Here is a 19,275-nt window from a genome sequence, read left to right on the forward strand (position 1 = left end):
GGTACCCAGGAGCCCTTGGAACATGACACGGAACCTCAAGAGCCTCAGGTGGCTTGGGTTTGTAAGGACAAGGAGGCATCTGGGGGCTGGAGATGAGAGCAAGCTCAAGGAGACCGAGAAGGGCTACGTGAAGCTCCCGGTGAGGTGAAGAGTGGGTACCCACCATTGGCGTGCCAAAGAGTGGTCACGTGGACCTATAGGCGTGAGAATAGAGGTATGGCGAGTTTGGCCTCTAAGCCAGCTGTGTAATGCCAACCAGTCAAGGCATCTCTGGTCCTTAGTCTTCCCTGCCTGCAAAATAGAGTCCTGGGGTGTGCTTGGTGCTACACATGCTGACAATTAGAAAGCACTGTAGGGTACTCATGTCTGGGTATGTGCAGTGTGTAGGCACAGCCACTCTGCAAGTCTCTTACTTCTCAGTAAGAATGTCATCCTGATCACAGAGGGCACCACCACTTTTTCCCTATGAGAATAGCTTTGTGAAGACACCTGGAAGTTCAGGACAAGGTTAAGAATATGGGGATCACCGAGCCCCATATGGGGAGCAGTCTCGTTAGAGCAAGGAGGCAGAGGGAAGCCTAGTGCAGCTCAGCACCTCCTTGGCTGTACCTGCAGAGATGTGGAGGCAGCTCCAATCAGCAGGCCTAAAGACTGGGCCACCAGTGAGGTCATGGTGCCAAGGGCAGCAAACAGCACAAAGCGCACGGCGTCTGACGGCTGTGATGTCATCCAGTACACGATGCTGCAGTAGGCCACGGGAAACATGATCTGCAAGTACAGAGCCTGTGTCCCTGGGGGCTCCGCTTGTCCCACCAGGGGACGGTTGCTCCCGCGATCCTTTCAGTTGCAGGCCCCACAGATCCCACCGAATCCTGCTTTGCCCCTCAGCAGGACACTAGTGGAAACCAGTCCCACCCGGCTCTGTGGGTGTAGAGATTTCCTGCCCACTATTGCCAGTCACCGGTGGCTCATGTACCTGGAAGGGGACATCAGCCATGGTCTTGGCCAGGTAGTAGGCCTTCAGGCTGTACCAGTAGTTCAGGTGCTCTCGGAGGAAGACACTCATCTCCAGGGGAACTAGGGCAAGAAGGGAGAAGGGAGTGATTGGGTAGGCACAGCCAGCTACTCCGATATGCGCATGAATAGCCTTAGGCCCAATCCTAGCAGTTCTGGCCTATGTCACAGTGTGGGCCAACACTCCAATACTCACACTTTAAACCAAAGATGGAACCAGATTCATTGGTCTGGAAAAAGAAAATCACCAGCCGTTTCTCTAACCTAAAGACTTGCGTGGTGGTTTAAATGAGAAATGTCCCTCACAGGCTCATGTATGTGAACACTTGGTCCCTGGTTGGTGGAGCTATTTGGGGAGGCTATGGAACCTTTAGGAGGCAGGACTTTGCTGGGGAAAGTGCATCACTGGAGGGCGGGACTTAAGGGTCTATAGCCTCAACCTATTTCCTGCTTTCACCTGTTGCTTCCTGTGTGCAGATGTGTGCCAGCAGGCATGCCACACCTTCCCCACCATCATGGACGCTAGCTCTGGAACCGTGCACCAGAATAAATGCTTTCTTCCTTAATTTGCTTTTGGTTGTGATATTTTAGCACAGCAGCAAGAAAGACACTGATCTAAGTGGTCACATGAAGACCCAGAGTGGACCACGTTCCCGAGAACATCAAGTGTCCCTGTGGTAGCTAGTGGAACCGTTCTGATCAGCCTTGTTCCTGCTGGGTTCATCAGGTCTCTAGCCACTAGGTTTCTGCTTTGTACCTAGCAGTCCAGAGTGGCCAGAGTTGGCCACCCTTGCTGTCTGAATAGCTGACCTCCACTGGTCAGGTTGGGACAGCCAGCAAGCTGGATCTGAGTGTCTCTTGAGCAGTACACTTTGGGGAATTTCTCTCCATTGCCTTCTGCCACACCTAGCTGCCTTTCATTGAGATGGGATCATTTGTTCTAAACACAGCATTTTCTTGTATATGTGCAAATGTGAGTATATACCACCTGTGGGCAGGTACCCTTAGAGACCAGAGGCATCGGAGCCCCTGGAGCTGAAGTTCATAGGTGGTTGTGAGTCATTTGACATAGGTGATAGGAACCAAGTCCTGGTTCTATGAAAGGGCAGTATGGGCTCTTGGCCATCTCCCCAACCCACTATACAATACTTTCTTATGCAACAGTAAATACAATACAACCTGCTTGGTCAACACAGAAAGGTTGGTCAAGACAAGGCCTCAGCCCCCAGGCCTTGGTAGGAGTCCCGGCTAGAGGGGAAGGGACACTCACAGGTCAGAACGGTGGGCATGAGGGCGGCAAACATGAGGAAGAGCATGGAGAAGAACAGGAAGCCGGAGTTGCTCAGGACCTTCTTGGCTTCGTTCCCGATGCCCAGGTACAGCAGGCCAATGAGGAGGCCGATCCCGATATGTGAGGTGATTCGCAGGTGTGTCAGGACCTAAGGGCAGGCACAGCTCACATCCAGTGCACAGGCAAGAGGGAACAACCCCAAGACCCCTAGAGGTGTCGGATCCTGACTCCCATGACAACAGATCATATGGGCCACCTTTCCTTTCCTTCAGGGGAATATTCAGAGCCTTACCAAGGCAGTCACACAAGCACACATGCACACACACACACACACACACACACACACACACACACACGTACACATGTACACGCGCACACACACACACACACACACACACATGTCAAGCTCATGTACTACTGAAACAGAATCACTACACTTTGTTGATTCTTTTCAAAGCAGGCAAACAAGGCTGGTCTCCCTCCTGAAGAGACAAAGCCATGGTGGGGATGGCGCTACTGGAGACCCTCATCCTGAGCTGTGGCTTGGGTTGCTGTGAGCATGAGCCCATGGGAAGCTACAGATCCTCCAACTCAGGACCCTGAGGTTACACTGGACTTAAGCCTCCCCAGGCAGGCTGCATGGTGCCCACTGGACAGGTGGTCCATCATTCCCTGTCTCCTTCCTGCATGATCCCAATCCTCTGCCTTCCTCTAGGACTTTATGCATGTCCATATGGAGGTTATCCTTTGTTGGGGCTTGGAGTGAGAAGACAGATGGGGCCAAGCCCATCTCGACCCACGGCAAATATATGACAGCAGTCAAGACACACACTGGGTCTAGTGGATACAGGTATCTTGGGGCTTTTTTTTTTTACTGCAACACAGTGGTAATAGCCGATTGACACAAGCTAAAGCACAGCAACTTAAAAGTGTACTTGTGTGTCTGTGGTGTGTGTGTGTACGTGTGAGCATCGAGGACACCCTTACCGAGTCCCGCATGATGCTGAGGAAGGTCCTCTTGAAGAGGATGCAGAATTGGGTGAGGCAGCTGGCTGAGAAGCTGTGACAGCCTTCCATGGAGGCGGAGTCCTGAGGACACACGGGGTGCGTTAGCCTCCTGCCCGCCATACCCTCCTTGCTCAGGAAGGGCTCTGCAGGACCCATCTCCAGACCACTCCAATCCCTTCACCTCCGTCACCTCCTCGGCAGGCCGGTGCCAAAGAAATGGGTTCACGTCCGTGTCGCCTCCGAGATCTCTCTTATAGTCCGAGTCACACATGCCCTCCCGCACAGCTCTCACCAGGCGGCTGTTCTGGTCGCCGTACTCGCCTGACGCCACTTCCATGACTGCAGGAGACACAGAAGGTCAAGTGAGACAGGGGCTGCTGGGAAGAAGCACGGCACTGATGGTGGGAACTGAGGGTCTCTGTCACTTTGTGACAGCAAGGTCTATACGGTAATGAGAATGCTTTCAAATGAATGATGGTGGTGCCCGAGAGCCACGGTAGCAGGTTGCTGATTGACTAATGTTCGCTCAGAACCCCCAGTAAGCCATTCATGGTGTCAGGTGACCAGAACTGCAAACACAGAAATGTGCATCATGCTGTCAGCTCACCTAGGGACCCAGGAACTCATGCATCTATGCCATGACCATCCGTACAGCGTACACTGAATGCCTGCTGTCTGGACCAGCAGGAGCTAGAGTGTAAGATCAGCAAAAGGAAGCTGGGCTCCTTGCTCAAGTACTGGGTAAAAGGGGCACTGCATGGTCCACAGGGAAGGATTGTCCACAGCACACAGGGTCCACTGCTCCGAGGCTGGGGACCACAGGCCACACCCCTCACTTCCCAACAAGCAGCTGCTCTCCTAGCTGTCCTCACTTGCTCTACTTGCATCCTCTGTCCTCCCTGGACCCCATCAAGTTCCCTCTGCCTAGCCTGCTTCTGTAGCTGCTGAGTGGTACCATGAGTACCACTCCATGGTAACGACGGTGTGTTGCTGTCTAGAGACCTCTGGGACCTGTTCCTTCCTAACCCTTCCCTGTGCACACACCCTCATCTCTGTACCATGCAGCTGACGTGCCCTCCTCCTCTGTACCCCTCAGCAAACTGGCAACGCCGTTTCTAAGTGGCACATGGAGCTGAAGTCGGGACACATTGGGCCCCTCTGGAAAAGCATCACTTGCAGCACCGAGCAAGTCCCCAGAACTGCCCGGTCCGTTTCTCAACTCCTTGGGGGGGGGTGGTGCTCCCAGCACTCCTAAGAGCTATAGTCCCCACCTTCCTTCCAGAGGACCATCAGAGGAGAGAAACCCCTGGGAAGGGACATCCTCATCACCCGCTCTCTCCTCTCTCTCTCTCTCTCTCTCTCTCTCTCTCTCTCTCTCTCTCTCTGTCTCTCTCTCTCTCTGTCTCTCTCTCTTTCTGGTGAGGGAATAAGCCAACCACAAACAAGATCTTTCCCTTGGCTTTTAAATATGCCCTTTAGGGCTGGAAGAGATGGCTAGTGGTTAAGAGCATTGCCTGCTCTTCCAAAGGTCCTGAGTTCAATTCCCAGCAACCACATGGTGACTCACAACCATCTGAAATGAGATCTGATGCCCTCTTCTGGCCTGCAGACAGACACACAGACAGAATATTGTATACATAATAGATAAATAAATATTTAAAAATAAATAAATAAATAAATAAATATGCCCTTTGTGGAGCACTTTCCCTCCCGTGTCTCCTCCCGCCCCCTCCCCACTTTGTGGCAGTATGCCTCCTGTGGGTAAGGACCATTTCCAGGATCAAGGACTCCTGGAGACAACTTGGGGAATGATATATGGAGCCCTGGGGGCCGAGGGGTCAGATGTTTGAAAGAAACACAGTTGTGGGAGAAAAGCCACAAAATGGGGTTGTCCAACTGGGATCCCAGAGTGACCCGGAGTAGCAGGGTTCTCATAGAGAAGCAGTCATGGATGCAGAGTTGGTCCTACGTCTAGTGACCAGTGTCCTCATAGAGGGGATGACTAAGAGACAGGGTGAGGACAAGCAAAGACGGGTGGGGTCTGGTCACTAGACAAGTCCTCCTGGGGAGAGGCCTGCCTGAGGTTCCACCATAGGATGGTCCTGTCCCATTGGTGAGACATGGCAGTGACTCCAGACTCGGGCATCATATCACAGTAGAACACACAAGATGGGGCGGGGGTCCTTTTCCTTCCCTCTGGGTGGGTTCTACTCACCAAAGTCTGCAGGGTTGTGGTAGGTAGGGCAGTTCAGACCCAAATCCCTCAAATACGGCACGAGATTCGAGACCTTTCCCCGGTACACGCACTGCCCTTGACTCAGGACGTAAAGCTGAGGGGAAGGAAAAGAGAAAGGCATCAACCACAGCCCTTACTTCTGGAAAGCAATGGAGGCTCTCACTCAGTCCATCCTTCAATCAGGTGGTCAGTCAGTCGGCCAGCCTGCCCACTGGTCAGCCAGCTTGTCAGTCAACCAGTCAACCTGCCCACTGGTCAGTCAGCTAGTCAACCAGTTATTCAACCAGCTAGTCATTAATCAGTCAGTCAACCAGCTAGTTAACCAGCCAACCAGCTAATTACCCTGAGAACCAGTAGAAAGAATAAGGACCCAGGGTCTAATTTCCCCAGGCTATCTCAGTCCCATCAGAGATCTTGGGATGGACTCTGGGGAGGAGATTTAGGTCAAGGACCTGGACAAGGGCGGGGCCCACGTACCTGGTCAAAGAGCTCGAAGAGCTTGGCGCTGGGCTGGTGGATGGTGCAGACGATGGATCGGCCACCCTGGGCCAGCCCTTTCATCAGTGACACCACCTGGAAGCAGGAGGCGCTGTCCAGGCCACTGCAAGTCAAAGACACCATGAGCAGCTGAGAATGTGAGGGAGAAGCCCAGGGCCCCAGGTCACTACTGAGAGAGGGCCTGCCATAGGGCCTGTAGCTGCACCCCCTAAGGTCATGCTCTTCTCGGCCTGTGTAACTACTGCTCAGGGGTGGCACTTCAGTGGGGGCTGCATGCGCTGTACGTCACTTCTGGCAAGAATGCAGGAGCCCAGCAGATTCCGGAAGGACTGGCTGTGGAGTCGGGGAGGGGACCCCCACTTGCCTTGGCCAGAGACATCAGAACTGTCTGGGTAAATAGCTGGACTCCAAATTGAGCAATGAGACCTGCAGTCAGTAGTCCCAATGCCATACCCTTTGGCCCACTTTAGGAATGTTAGAGGGGGTGGGTTGGGCTGTGGCTGTGCTCCTTCTGATGGTCCTCAGTTTGGGACATTTTGTCATGGCAGCCTGAGCAGGCACAAGTCAAGCAACTACGGGGATGACAAAGGAAAGCTCTAGAAAGGAAGAAGGAAAGAGAGGAAGCCAAGCCTCAGAGCACAGTGTGCCAAGGTGAGCCTGAGATGACCTACACCAATTCCAAAAGGCATGCTGTGCTCCTTCTGATGGTCTATCCATCATATTGATGCCTTTTGTGAGGAGGTATCCTTTGAGCGGCATCCTGAGGTATGCTGGATTTGACCAGGATCTGGCACTCCAGGGGAATTCTCTCTACTTCTGTTTGAACACTCCAAAACCCGGCTTACTTCTCTGCCACTCCCCACAAGGGAGCGAGACACAGTGGGTACCCTGACTGCTCGCTTTCCCCCAGGGCAGTGAGCCTAGGAGAGGCAATTTTAAGGGTCCTGCAGTTGTCTTTCGGGCCCTCTTTTCTTTTCTTTTTTTTTCATCTTACAATATATATTTATTTCATGTTTATGTAGTTTTCATTAAGTCAGTTTATTAAGAACAAACGGTACAGAATTGGTGAACCATAGCTTGAGCACAAAAATAAATGTTAGCTAGAAAATATACAGTACTAATTATTTACCTATTTTGTTGTTTGATGTTTTAAATAGTGCTAGAAATTTTAAGTATAAAATTCTAGACTCAATATTTCAGTAAACTATTGAATAGACCAAAGGAAAAAAATCAATAACTCTGTGTGGGTATGTGTGTGTTTATGTGTGCATGCACGCGCATATATGTTTCTAAAGTATTATAGATTGAACCCAGAGTCTCATATGTGAGGGAATTTTTAGTCAATGGTTCTGGCGTACTACATCTCAGTACCACCCACTCTGGCCTCGGCACTTGGGGCACTTGGCTGGGCTGAGGCAGATGTAACCGTCCCTAGGATGCTGGAGACAGCTCTCAAGTTCAATGGGCATCCACGAGAGGAGCACACAGTGGGGAGGAGGTGACGAAATCGAGAGAGTCAGTCAGGACAAGCCCTGTGAGGCCAGGCTACCCTGTTAAGAATGCCTGAATACAACGTGCTCGGAAGAAAGGCTGGAAGACTAACTAGTGACCAGGGTTCTCCAGAGCCAGGACTCAAGACCAGGACAGAAGTCAAGATTCACATGGTCATGCAAAGGCAGTGAGCCACTCAAAACCGGAGGGGCTGTTCAAAACACAAGGCATCAAGCCCCTTCCTCAGAATGCCCCACAACACTAGCCTTCAGGGGACTATGCCACTGGCAACTCGGGAACAAGGGAGAGACAAGCACTATGAAGCTGTTTCCAAACTCCAACAGTATCTCCACATTCAGTACCCCACGTCCCTGAGTACACACAAGCCCCTGAGCTGATGGCTTTGTCCTGCCATCCCACAGACAGGGAAGCCTTTTGCAGCTCCTCCAAGGCCATACCGAGATGTTGGGACTACCTCTAAGAACCTCAGAATAGACTCTAGAAGGAACTCTTCCCTGTCCCTTCTCTGGTCACCAGTCCAGACACCAGACACAGGCTTACCTGGTGGGCTCATCGAAGAACATGACAGGAGGGTTATTGACCAGCTCCAGCGCGATGGCCAGGCGCTTCCGCTGGCCTCCTGATAGGCTCCCCGTCCGTGTATTGGCACAGGGCAGCAAGCCCAGCGCCGTCAAGATCTCCTTGACCTGTGGGCAACAAACCCGGAGTCTCTATTAGAAAAGAGTCTTCCATCGTCATGGCTATCAGGAACATATGCTGAGCTCTGTGGGATGCCCTGCCCTGCTGGGCACAGCCTCACTAGTCCATACACAGATGTCTACACTGCTGCGCTATCTCAGGCCATCCCAAGCCGAGGGGCAGGTTCTGCCTCTAAACCTGTGGCCCTGACTAGAGAGACAGGAAGAGCTGTTGAGAGGCAAGAAGTAGTGTTGGGAGTTCAAGTCAAGGGCTGGAGTCTTCTCTCAGCCTCTGACTGGTGACCTGATGTCATCCGCCACTTCTAAGTCAAGCCTAACGTCTGGCACGAAGAAATGTCCTATAAACATTTGATGAACGGATGGATTAATGAACACGCGAGTGGATGGATGATCGGGTTTGTGACCAGCACCAAGGGTCACTGGCCATCAAAGGCAGACATGCAAAGTGCCCTGTTGGAACACTGGGCGCACAGTAAGTACCCCCAACAGCTATCACCCATGTTTCTCATCCCACATGAAGAATGCCAGCAAGTCCCCTGACACACACCCCAGCCAGCCCCTTCAGGAGGCCACCTGAACAGGTGAGTGGCTCAAGGCAGCAAGCAGATCTGTGCTGTATGTGGCACCGTGGCCACCCTGTGCTCAGGGCTCTGAGACACAGGCTGAGAACAGAGACAGGCACAGTTGGCTGTGTGCGGAGCCCCCTGATTGGCCCAGGATGGTGACCTAGTGTTGGCTCGGGGAACAAACAGGTCAGCGGGCTCTTGGGAAGGAGAGGCTCATCCAGGTGCCACATCCCTGCCAGGCTCCTCTCCAGGGGGCTCAGCGATTCCCTCCAGAGTTTGCCCAGAGGTGGGACAGCTCTGAGGTAGCCAGTCCCTGGTGACCATACCAGTCGGACTTGGGCCAGTGACTTCTCTAGGGAGATGAGGTCATCCAAGAGGAGAACTCACAAAGAAGAAAACTTTCCACTCTGGCCTTCTCAATGATTTACGCATGGTCAGTACAGACTGAAACTCTGGGGGCAGAACCACTCGGAATCCAGTGCTGAGGGGCTGGGAGCAGGAGCAGTGCGGGGCCAGGGACCCGGGATCAAGTCCTGCTCTGCCTATTCTTGCCAATGCTCTCAAGTCAGCACCACGGTCTTCTTCTGGGATGCCATGCCATGGGATGGATGTCAGCCTGGGAAGAGCTTCAGTGTGGCTGTCTGGGCAGGGCCAGAGAGCCAGCACCACAGTGGATAGGCCTTTCTTTTTGGCATTTTTGCGTTTTGCCACAATGTTGTTATCTTCCTGGCACAAGGCTTCCAGGCTCTTCCATACAGGTGGCTGATTTGGCAACATGCCTGGGGTCTTTTCTCTGTGGGGGCATTCCATACACTAAGTACACCCTTCTTGTTTACTTTTATGCCAGAGAAGTGGAAATAGAGGCCACCAATTGGTGGTTGTCCTTCTGTCCATATGACCATGTTTCTACAACCATCAGGCCTGGCCTGTTCTCTTTAGTCTGGTCTTAGAAGTAAGTAACACTACCCAGCTTGGTTTTGGTTTAAAAGTTATCAGAAAGAAAAAACAACAGTGTCACTTAAAATGTTTCCCTTCCCTAAATAAGCAAACCAACAAAACAAAACAAAACAAAACAAAAAATCCCCATGGTCACTTGTAATTCAAGCCCTCCTGGGGCATCACTGTCTAGGGATGGTCTCAGTAGCCCCAGACTGGCCCATGGTAACCTCCCTCTCGAGGAAGCCACTGTGCCGGAGGGCTCCTCAGGCCAAGGTGCCTTTTCTGGGAAACAAGGGAGTCTGTGAACAACATATTCCAATGATGTACGAGAACATTCCATTCCATTGTTCTTCCACACGCTACCCACAGCAGGCACTGAGGTCCTGCAGGGGCTGCTGGGAAACGAGTCAGGAAGTGTCCAGCTGTAAATCTGTGATGCCTGTGACGGGTTCTTGGAAGAGTCAGGAACTGTGTTCAGCTGAGAAGAGGGCCGTTGCAAGTAAGATCTCTAGTAAACAAATATGTGCAGGACACACCAATCCCTCAGCCCTACAAGGCTGGCTTACTACGACACATGGTCAACACAGAGACCATGACTGGAGGAAAGGTTTAGGCTTGGCACTCTTGGGGACATCTCTTGGACCAGGATGATGGAGGTTGTGCACATGTAAGAGTCCTCTCAGTCTGAGGCCTAGCTATGGCTCCCAGAAGGCTCCAGGCTTCTTCAAAGAATGCGATCTTCTACACCAGCATCAGAGTGGGCTCCTGAGGCCCAACCATCACCCAGAAGAGTAGCTGGAAGCCAGACTCTGACAGTACCAAATAGCATCACAGGCAAAGATGGCAGACCAAATGCTTGCCTCATTGTGATCATTTGCTCAGAGGCCTGAGTCATGGGATATCTACTTCTTCAGCTACACGGGGTAAGGCTGGACACAGAGCCACAGCTGTGGAGAAACAGCCCCGCCTCCACCTCTCCACTCTACACTTACATTGATCTTAGCAGCGTAAAGACTTGAGCCCGAGAGGCTGGTGGATGGGGGATGGTCTCAGGGCTACTACAGTCTTCTGATCAGTCACCAGGTACCACAAGGATGCTCCAAAGCTCCACCTGGACTCACTTCCAGCTTCAGCCTGTCCCACGGCTGTTCCAGCAGTGGGTAGCCGGTCTTCTCACCAGTGGCAGATGGAATGCAGGGGCAGGGAGCAGGAGCAGGCACAGATGAAGATGGAGGACCCTGCCCATTGTCCATTGGTATAGGTCATCTCAGGCTCACCTTGGCACACTGTGCTCTGAGACTTGGCTTCCTCTCTTTCCTTCTTCCTTTCTAGAGCTTTCCTTTGTCATCCCCGTAGTTGCTTGACTTGTGCCAGCTCAGGCTGCCATGACAAAGTGTCCCAAACTGAGGGCCACCTCAGAGTCTGAGAGCTGGTTGGTCAAGCTCAAGGTATGGGGGCGCTGCCTCTTCCCAGCCCTCCTGACTCCTTTCTGCTGGGTTTGCAGATGGTGTTTTCTCCCCAGATCCTCAACAGCTGTCCTTCTGAGTGTGCTTGTGTCCTGACTTCCTCTTCTTGTAAGGGCACAGTGAGATTGGATCAGAGCCACTCCAATGACCTCGTGTTATCTTCATCTTCTCTGCAAACAGCCTGCTAATTCTGAATGACTGGGGTTGGAATTTTAGCAAATCCCCTTGGAAGGGGAGGGTCAGCCACTGGGCCTGTCTCTTCTAGTCTTCATTCTCAGGGATGGTGGCAGTAGGTTTGAGGGTGGGAGTCAGGGGAGGTGTGGGGGGATGGGTGGTGGTGTCCTAAGTCACATTATTCAGAAAAGGCCAGTGACTGAAGAGGCTCTTGAAGCTCACCCTACGAGCTAAGGTCACAAACCCCATTCTGCTGCCCACCTGTGAGCCCTGAGTTTTTCACAGGGTACAAATGGTTCAAATTCTTCCCCTCAATCTCAGAATAAGAGAATTCCACAGGAAACATTTTCAATAGTCCCAGTGAGCTGTTTTCATCTCAGAAATGAATTCTTCCTCTCTGCACTGCACACTCTACTGCCATGACAGAGAACCCCAAGACTGTGAGGGTCCTGTAAGAAGGGGAAGGGGGAACCCTCAGGCAGCCCAGAGATGTTTCTCCATAGCCAGCCTCAATCTATACCGTGTTAGTCATTCTGGGCAGTAGGAGGATCCATGTGAACAAAGTTATAAAAAACACTTCCTTAGGTAAGTATTTAATAATGTCCATCTAAATGGTGCATCTCATGCCACACTATCAATGTCCTTGAAACTGCAGCACCCCCACTGGCTGGCCTTAGAATAGATAACATCATGAAGGGGGGGGGGCTTCTGCTACATTCATCTCCTGCAGAGCATCCCAGTAGCACCAGGGACAGAAAGGAGGAGGCAAGCTGAGCGTCCCTCTGGTAGCCCATGAACAAGGACTGGTCAGCACTCCTCACCTCTGCCTACTGCGACCTCCTAGGGCTCCTGCTGGACCCTGTTCGCTTCCTTCCCTGATCCTTAAGGGCTCAGGGAGCCAGGAAGACTGCCAAAAGGAAGGAGAAAAGTCTCAAATAGGCTGGGAATGTTTTTATTTTCTTTTTTTTTTGAAAGGCTGGTTAATAACATGCAAGAGCCCAATTTCTCGTTGCAAAGGTATGTGGGTGGAGGGGGTTATTTTTAAACCAATGACTAAACCATCTCCATTGTCAGCATTTCATAAAAATTTATTTTAATCTAAAATGTATTAAACACCCAAGGGGGTGGAGCCCTTGGCCAGGCCCTGAGGTTAGCATCTTCTGCCCATGGGTGGGTGGGATGGGGGTTGTGAGGCTAAGGCAGCAGATTGCTGGATCTAAATGTCAATCTAGCCCCAAAATCATGCCTCCTCGACTCCAGCCACTGTACCCCACCACACACTTTCTGATGCTCCCATCTCTAACATACACACCCAAGGAGAGGCAAAGAAAATCAACAACAACAACAAAAAAATTTAGAAGAGGAATAAGCCCTCCCCGCCAGGCTCCTCCCCGCATGTGCTTCCATCACGCTCTGGACCACGTGTGGCTTGGAGCGTCACACTCACCATCTCCCGTCTGCCCTCATCCTTCTCCTGCAGCTTCAGATGTGCAGACACCTGCAGGTGACAAGGACAATGGTGAGGCGGCTTCCAGAAGGATGAGTCTCATAGGACCCAAGCACGGCCTGGGGTGGTCACACCACGGCCAAAGCCAGCACGACCCGGAGTCCCATTAGCTTTTTAAGCTGCTTGATGGACTCACAGGACACTTTCCCACTCCAGTGGCCTGGGGGGTGCGGTCCTGGGGAAGCCATAGGGGCTGCTATGCCTCTGTTTATCTCAGGTGTCCAGGAGATGTCTCTGGCCCAGCACAGAGACAAGGAAACGTTAGGCAGCAGTGTGAAGACAGCCTGGGAGGGGACCAGTAGCGCATTCAGGACCACCACAAATCGGGAGATGAACCATTGCTGACTTGAGGTTGTCACCCTGGGAGGGTCTGCAGACAGCAGGCGTGGGACAGCAGGGTGAACTCCCTGGCTTGTTTACTCAGATTCTATTTACCAGGATAGGATGGGGTCCCCAGCCTTGCAGTATAATATGGGGTCCCTAGCCTTACCTGGTGAAACCCAGAGACTGAATTACCCAGCCCAGGTTCAGCCCTGTTTCAGTCATACCAGACTCTGTTCTTGGGCACACCTGGACCTCAGTTTCCTCACCAGCACGAAAATAAGTTTAAAATCTACTTCATTAATTGATGAAGTTGCTGAAGGGGTCAGATGAGAGACTGAGAGGCAAGGGAGGGGACTGAAGAGGCCCCAGACCTCAGAGTGGGACAAGGAAAGACCTACATCACCTCTGTAAGACTAGCTGCCTGTCTTGTGACACTGGGTGTCACAAGTACCTGTCAGGATGAACATGAGGCAAAACAAAACAAAAACCACATAAAAATGTACAACGACTGTAGGTCAGTAACCGGTGGCCAGGAAGTGGAGACCATGGAAGACAGGATCTCGAGGGGTAGAAGGTTAAAGAGAAACATCCCCAACGGTACCTGAAAGCCCTCAAATGAGGATCTAACCGTATGTGATTCTGAAAACAGATGTATTTCACAGCAAGACCTAGAAGACAGAGAATTACTCCAGAACAGAAAAGACCTAGGAGCTGGTGAGTCAAAGCGATGGTTCTCACACCGGTGACTGCACGGGCCACCAGGGACTCACCAAGAGCTACAATCGGGTCACGCGACACACGGAGGGTCACTCAGGGCCTCACAGGAGAAGGCAAGTACATGAAGGGCAAGACTTGAAGTGAGGGAAACCTCCTCGGTAGCTTGCCTGTCTGCCCTGGACTGTGTGCAAATCCTCTCGCATCCTCTAAGACTGCTGAAGCCCCACTGGAGGCCAGGTAGGCAGGCAGATCTCCCTAAAGTCACTGTTCCCGGACTGGGTGGTGATGTCCTCTCACCCGGTACCAGGGCAGAGTAACCCTGCCAGGCCCTCTCTTTCTGTTTCTCCACAAAGCAGGTCAAGGAGCAGGTCCCCGATCTGAAATCGTAGCCGACTTTTCTTCATTGAGCCAAGACTCCTTTGAAGTCACACAAAGTGCCGTGTGGTGGCTACTATCCGGTGTTTGCCCATAGCAAGTCATGAATGTAAGGGCAAGACCTCTCTGTGTAAGGCCACCAATATGAACATCTCATCTGCTAACCGAAGTGCAGAGTCTCTGACAATGTCCCCTTCAGGATCAGGGGAGGCACAGTCCCTACCGAGGCTCTATGCAGTGGCACCCAGAAAGCAGAGAAACAGTGCCAGCTAGGCATCAAGTGAGCCATGACAGGCAGAGGCTACCAATCAGAGCTGAATGTTGGTTTGTAAATTACCCTTTAATGAGAGACATTCTAGAAGCTTCTTCTACCCACAATGAGATCACATGAGCTGTCACTGACGGAGGTGGGGGGAGGGTAGGCCCTTATAAAAAGAAAAGATCCCAGAAGTCAAGAGTTCCTGCATTGGTGGGGACACAGTCTATGCAAAGAACACAGCCTGGCTGTTCTGGAAACCTATGATACAGGCGTCATCTGGACACTTGCACGGCCCCAGAGGGAAAGGTATTTTTAAACTCCCCCTGGACATGAGCACCAAAGTCTCATGTGAAGACACGGTGAGAAGATACAGTACAGTGGAAAGAACCATGAACAACATTGATAGACCCAAGGTCAACACTGATAGACCCAAGGTCAAGGTTCCACCCCGTCTTCCTGTGTTACTCATTCTTTATTCTAGCCATAGACTGGAATAGTTTCACAGATGAGGAAGCCATGGCCAAGGGGCTAAAGCAACATCATGGAAGGAGGTAGAGTTTAGCGGTGATGCTCAGAAACCCAGAGTCACAGGCCTGTTTCAGAGTCCCCCCTCATGGCGCTGGGAAGCCTGCAGGCCTGCTTCATGGCTCTGTTCACCCCTGCTCCCCAGAGACAACACAGCCTAGACCCTGTAGGTACTCAGCAATGGCTGACTCTGTCTTTCACCTATGGGTGAAATATGGGTGAGTTCTCTCAGAGAACTGGCAACCTACCAAATATAGAACGATTCAAGGCAGTGATGGAGGGCATCGAGATTATACCAGCTTGACATAGGCGAGAGTCATTTGGAAAGAGGAAACCTCAACTGAGAAAATGGCCCTACCAGACTGGCCTGTGGGTAAGTTCCAGCCCTGGGCTGGTGGTGCTGGGTGCTATAAGAAAGCAGGCGAGCAAGCCAAGAGGAGCAAGCCAGTAAGCAGTATTCTTCCACGGCCCCTGCTTTAGGTCTTGCTTCCAGTTTCCTATGCCACCATAGATGATGGGCTACAATTATAAGCTGAAATACCTCCCCCCATCATGCTTTTGGTCATGGTGTTTTATTATAACAATAGAAACCTTAATTAAGCAGAGGGGAAGTTGCTTAGCCCAAGGGTAAACAGGAAAGTGGTTACCATGGAAACAATCATTCAACCTGGTGATCGATAATCTCAGAAACTTGATTGTGACTCTGCCAAATCAGAGCTATTAAAACTTCTAGTCTTGGGAATTATGTCCCACAAAGCTGTGTAAGCAGCAAGCCTGGGGCAGCATTTCAGAGGGAGTGAACTGGCTGTGGCCAGGTGCAGCAAGCCTGTGTTGTACTGAGGGCAGAGGTGGCTCACCATCATGGCCTCCTGAACGGTGAGGTGAGGCAGCAGCATGTCATCCTGCATGATGTAGCACGAGACCTTCCGGAAGCAGCGCAAGTCCCGGGGCATACCATTAATGAGGACTGCCCCCTTCATGCCGGTCTCCCTGCAAAGATAAGGAGAGAGGTGGCTGTCAACCAGCTCCTTCAGCATCCCACCCTCAGGTGGTTCCCTCCCTTCCGGGCTCTTCCCAGCAGAACCATTCACCATGGCGACAGGATGGGGCAGAGGGCCCAGAGACCCAGAGTACCACACTAGTACTCTGCCAGGAGCAAGCGGCCAGGAGGGAGACAAGCCATACACCAGGCCTTTCCCAAATGGCATGTTTATCACACCAGAAGGAAACGGCTTCTTTTCTTTGCCTGCTGCACAAACATGCCTGGGAATGCCCCTCGATACAGCTGCAGGGCAAGGGTATACACCAATGGCTACTCTATTTGCAGCCCAGACGACACCAACTGCTCCAGGATCACAGGTGCACACAGCAGAGGCCTTGGGTAGCTCAGAGACAGCATCCCAGGCACGACAGTTCAGCCCCATGACTGGTCCTGATGCAAGGGGAGAACCTTGTTATTGCAGGTGAGGGGGTTGGGAGCCTCCTGTGTCCTAATTGGGTCAGAGAACACTGCTCTGGTAGCCACCTGTTGGCTCCTCAGGCATGTGCACACTGGGCCTGCTGCCTCTCAGGTACTTCTAAACATGAGCAGAGCTAGCTACCAGGGTCCCTATCTTCCTTTCTTCCCAATGACACATCTTCTCAGCTCTGCCTCCCTGTGGCCATGGAGAACAGTAGCGTTATGGAGCCCGTGGGGACTGATAGAACCATTCTGGGTTCCAACTTCCTGTGGCCCACTGTCAAGGCTAAGGGCACTCCCAGGCAATGGGCAGCTCCCCTGGCTTCCTCTGGGTACCCAGCCTGGCAGGGCTGACTCTGCACCTCTGGAATGCATAAGCACCCTTGGTCTTCTAGGAACTGCTTTGTTGTTCTCAAAAACAACTACCCCCATCCCCCCAAAAATACCCGACTAGGCTCCCTCCCTGCCTTGACTTAGGGAGTTGAGAGTTTAGCCTTGATTTTTTGATATGAATGTAATGGACAAGAACTTACGGTGATGATGTTGAAAATCAGAACCTCTGATATTAAGAAGCAATTCAGAACTCTAAGGAGCAGTGAGGTTTGTCTTTATCTTTCACCTACCACCCCAGTAACTGAAATAATTAGTATTATGGGTATTCATTATTAGTATCAGGGACTATAGCATGTTCAGGCTTGTATCTGAAATGTCCTCCCCCCAGATCCCCAGCTTGTGGTACTGAAATGGGGGGTTGTGGGACCTGGGTGGTAGAGGTGAGTCACTAAGGACAGGCCTTTAAAGGTTGAAGCCTGGCTCTGCCTCTGGCTCTGTTCTGTCTGCTTCCTTGGGCCAGGCCACAGTGAGAAGACCTCCCTTGTGGAAGCCCTCCAGCTGTTTCAGCTGCTGTGCCTTCTTTCCTATGACTGTTCCCTCCGAGACCGTGAGCCAGAACTGATCCTTGCTCCTTTAAGTTGCCTCTGCTACAGGAATTTGGTCACCATAACAGGAAAGCAAGTGATACGTTCTAGGCAGATACTGAAACCACACGGAGTTTTGTACACTATATGACCATGACTTTTCCTATGCCATGTGTGTTAACGTACAAATTAAGCATGGTAAGAAATTAATAGTAACAACTAATAGAACAGTTATAATGTGTTGTGATGAAATTGTCAGCATGCCTGTCCTTGTACTTTGGGGATGTTATTAAGAAAAGCAAGGGTCCCTTGAACAAATCCCATATCTCTCCACCAATCTGGTAGCCTAGACAGTTAACAGGCATGAAATGTGGATGGAACAAAAGTGGCATCAGATCGCATCATATTTCTTTTTAAAAGATGTGTGCAAGTAAAAGTATAAATGTTTTAGGCTGGAGTTTTAATTCTTTCGGTCAATGGTTAACTGTGGAATATTGTTGCTGCCACTCCCTGCTCTGTGAGAACCGCAGAGCAGAATTTTAGAAAGCCTTTCTTAATCACTTCAAAAGGTTCTACTTTAGAAGCATTCACCAATGAATGACCTTGGTGTGACCTTGGTAATGGTGATTCCCTAAAGCCCTGAACAACCATGGAAACCACAGGCCGTGGACACGGCAGCTCCTCATTCTCTTCTGCCATGCCTCGTGTAACTGTCCAGCATGCCGCCCTGCTTGCTCTCTGTCTTTGGACCACTGCTCTTCCAGATCGTGACCTTCGTACACTTTCCTGTCCAGAGGATATACAGAGGGCAGAGCTAACTAGGAAGCTGCCTTGTCCACCTGCCTGGGATCTCTTCTTCATGGCCTGTGCAGTCATCAGCAGGTTCAGGCTTTTGTCACTGTCTTCTCTGCATGATTTCCTGCCTTGATTCTCAAGCTCTGGAGACAGCATGCACCACACCCACCCACCCACCCCCCAACACACACAGGCACACATGCACGCATATGCTCGGTTTCCCAGGAGTCCATGTGAGCAGAGCTTCCGGTAGCAAATGCTGTACATGACAGAATGCTCCCAGGGACGACAGCCCTGAAGTGGCTCCGCCCCCTCACACAGCTTTCTCTGCTGGCATCTACTCACCTGTATCCCGCCAGAATGTTCATGAGCGTGGACTTCCCAGCTCCAGAAGGACCCATGATGGCTACCAGCTCTCCACTGTTGAATTTCCCAGAGATCCCTTTCAAAAGGGTCTTGTATCCTGAAAAATGCAGAGTGGATTTGTTTATCTAACTGTTGCATGCTCTGTTTGGTCCCAATGCTGAGCTGCTTGGCTGCAGCCAAAGGCAGAGTCTCCCACGATGGATGCAGTATGAAAGATATGAAAGATTTCAGGTGCATTCTATGCTGGAAGCAGACCTGAGTCTGTTTCATGATACTCTCTTCCCAGAATGACTTCATCCTCTATACCCATGTTCACGGCACGTGCACATTGCTTAGGGTTTTCAGAGCACTTGTTCAAGTGACATCTAAGTCTAGGAAGATCCACCACCCTCATGTCAAAAGGGCAGGTGGACAGAGCCTATTCAGCATCGGACCAAAGACTGTTTCCTCCTCCTAATATAGTACACAGGTTCCTGTACTGACAAGCAATTACCTCAGCATTTCATTTGTGAGGTTTTTTTTTTTTACTTACCCCTCCTAGACTTACAGAAACACAAATAATTTGTACACAATTCACAAGCAATTGCTTTATGATTAAATAATATAATCAATGCATTGTTAATTCCCCT

General features: G+C 51.3%; 1 protein-coding gene across 3 annotated transcripts in view; it reads right to left on the bottom strand.

Moving 5' to 3' along the window:
- Nucleotides 1-19,275, bottom strand: part of Abcg1 (ATP binding cassette subfamily G member 1) — a 56,279-nt gene that overhangs the window by 3,903 nt on the left and 33,101 nt on the right. For 2 of the 3 annotated variants that reach the window (XM_087898348.1, XM_087898350.1), the window contains exons 3-13: nt 18,626-18,743; nt 15,967-16,099; nt 12,850-12,900; nt 8,100-8,245; nt 6,027-6,150; nt 5,529-5,643; nt 3,495-3,652; nt 3,293-3,394; nt 2,285-2,453; nt 977-1,077; nt 610-768 (exon numbers count right to left, since the gene is read on the bottom strand). In XM_087898348.1, coding sequence (XP_087754474.1) covers nt 610-768; nt 977-1,077; nt 2,285-2,453; nt 3,293-3,394; nt 3,495-3,652; nt 5,529-5,643; nt 6,027-6,150; nt 8,100-8,245; nt 12,850-12,900; nt 15,967-16,099; nt 18,626-18,743 — 1,376 coding nt within the window. The remainder of the gene's footprint in view (nt 1-609; nt 769-976; nt 1,078-2,284; nt 2,454-3,292; nt 3,395-3,494; nt 3,653-5,528; nt 5,644-6,026; nt 6,151-8,099; nt 8,246-12,849; nt 12,901-15,966; nt 16,100-18,625; nt 18,744-19,275) is intronic. The other variant, XM_087898349.1, reaches the window with a different exon arrangement.

The sequence above is a fragment of the Myodes glareolus genome, chromosome 18 (assembly GCF_982192425.1).
Source record: "Myodes glareolus chromosome 18, mMyoGla1.1, whole genome shotgun sequence".
In the NCBI taxonomy this organism is placed as follows: Eukaryota; Metazoa; Chordata; class Mammalia; order Rodentia; family Cricetidae; genus Myodes; species Myodes glareolus.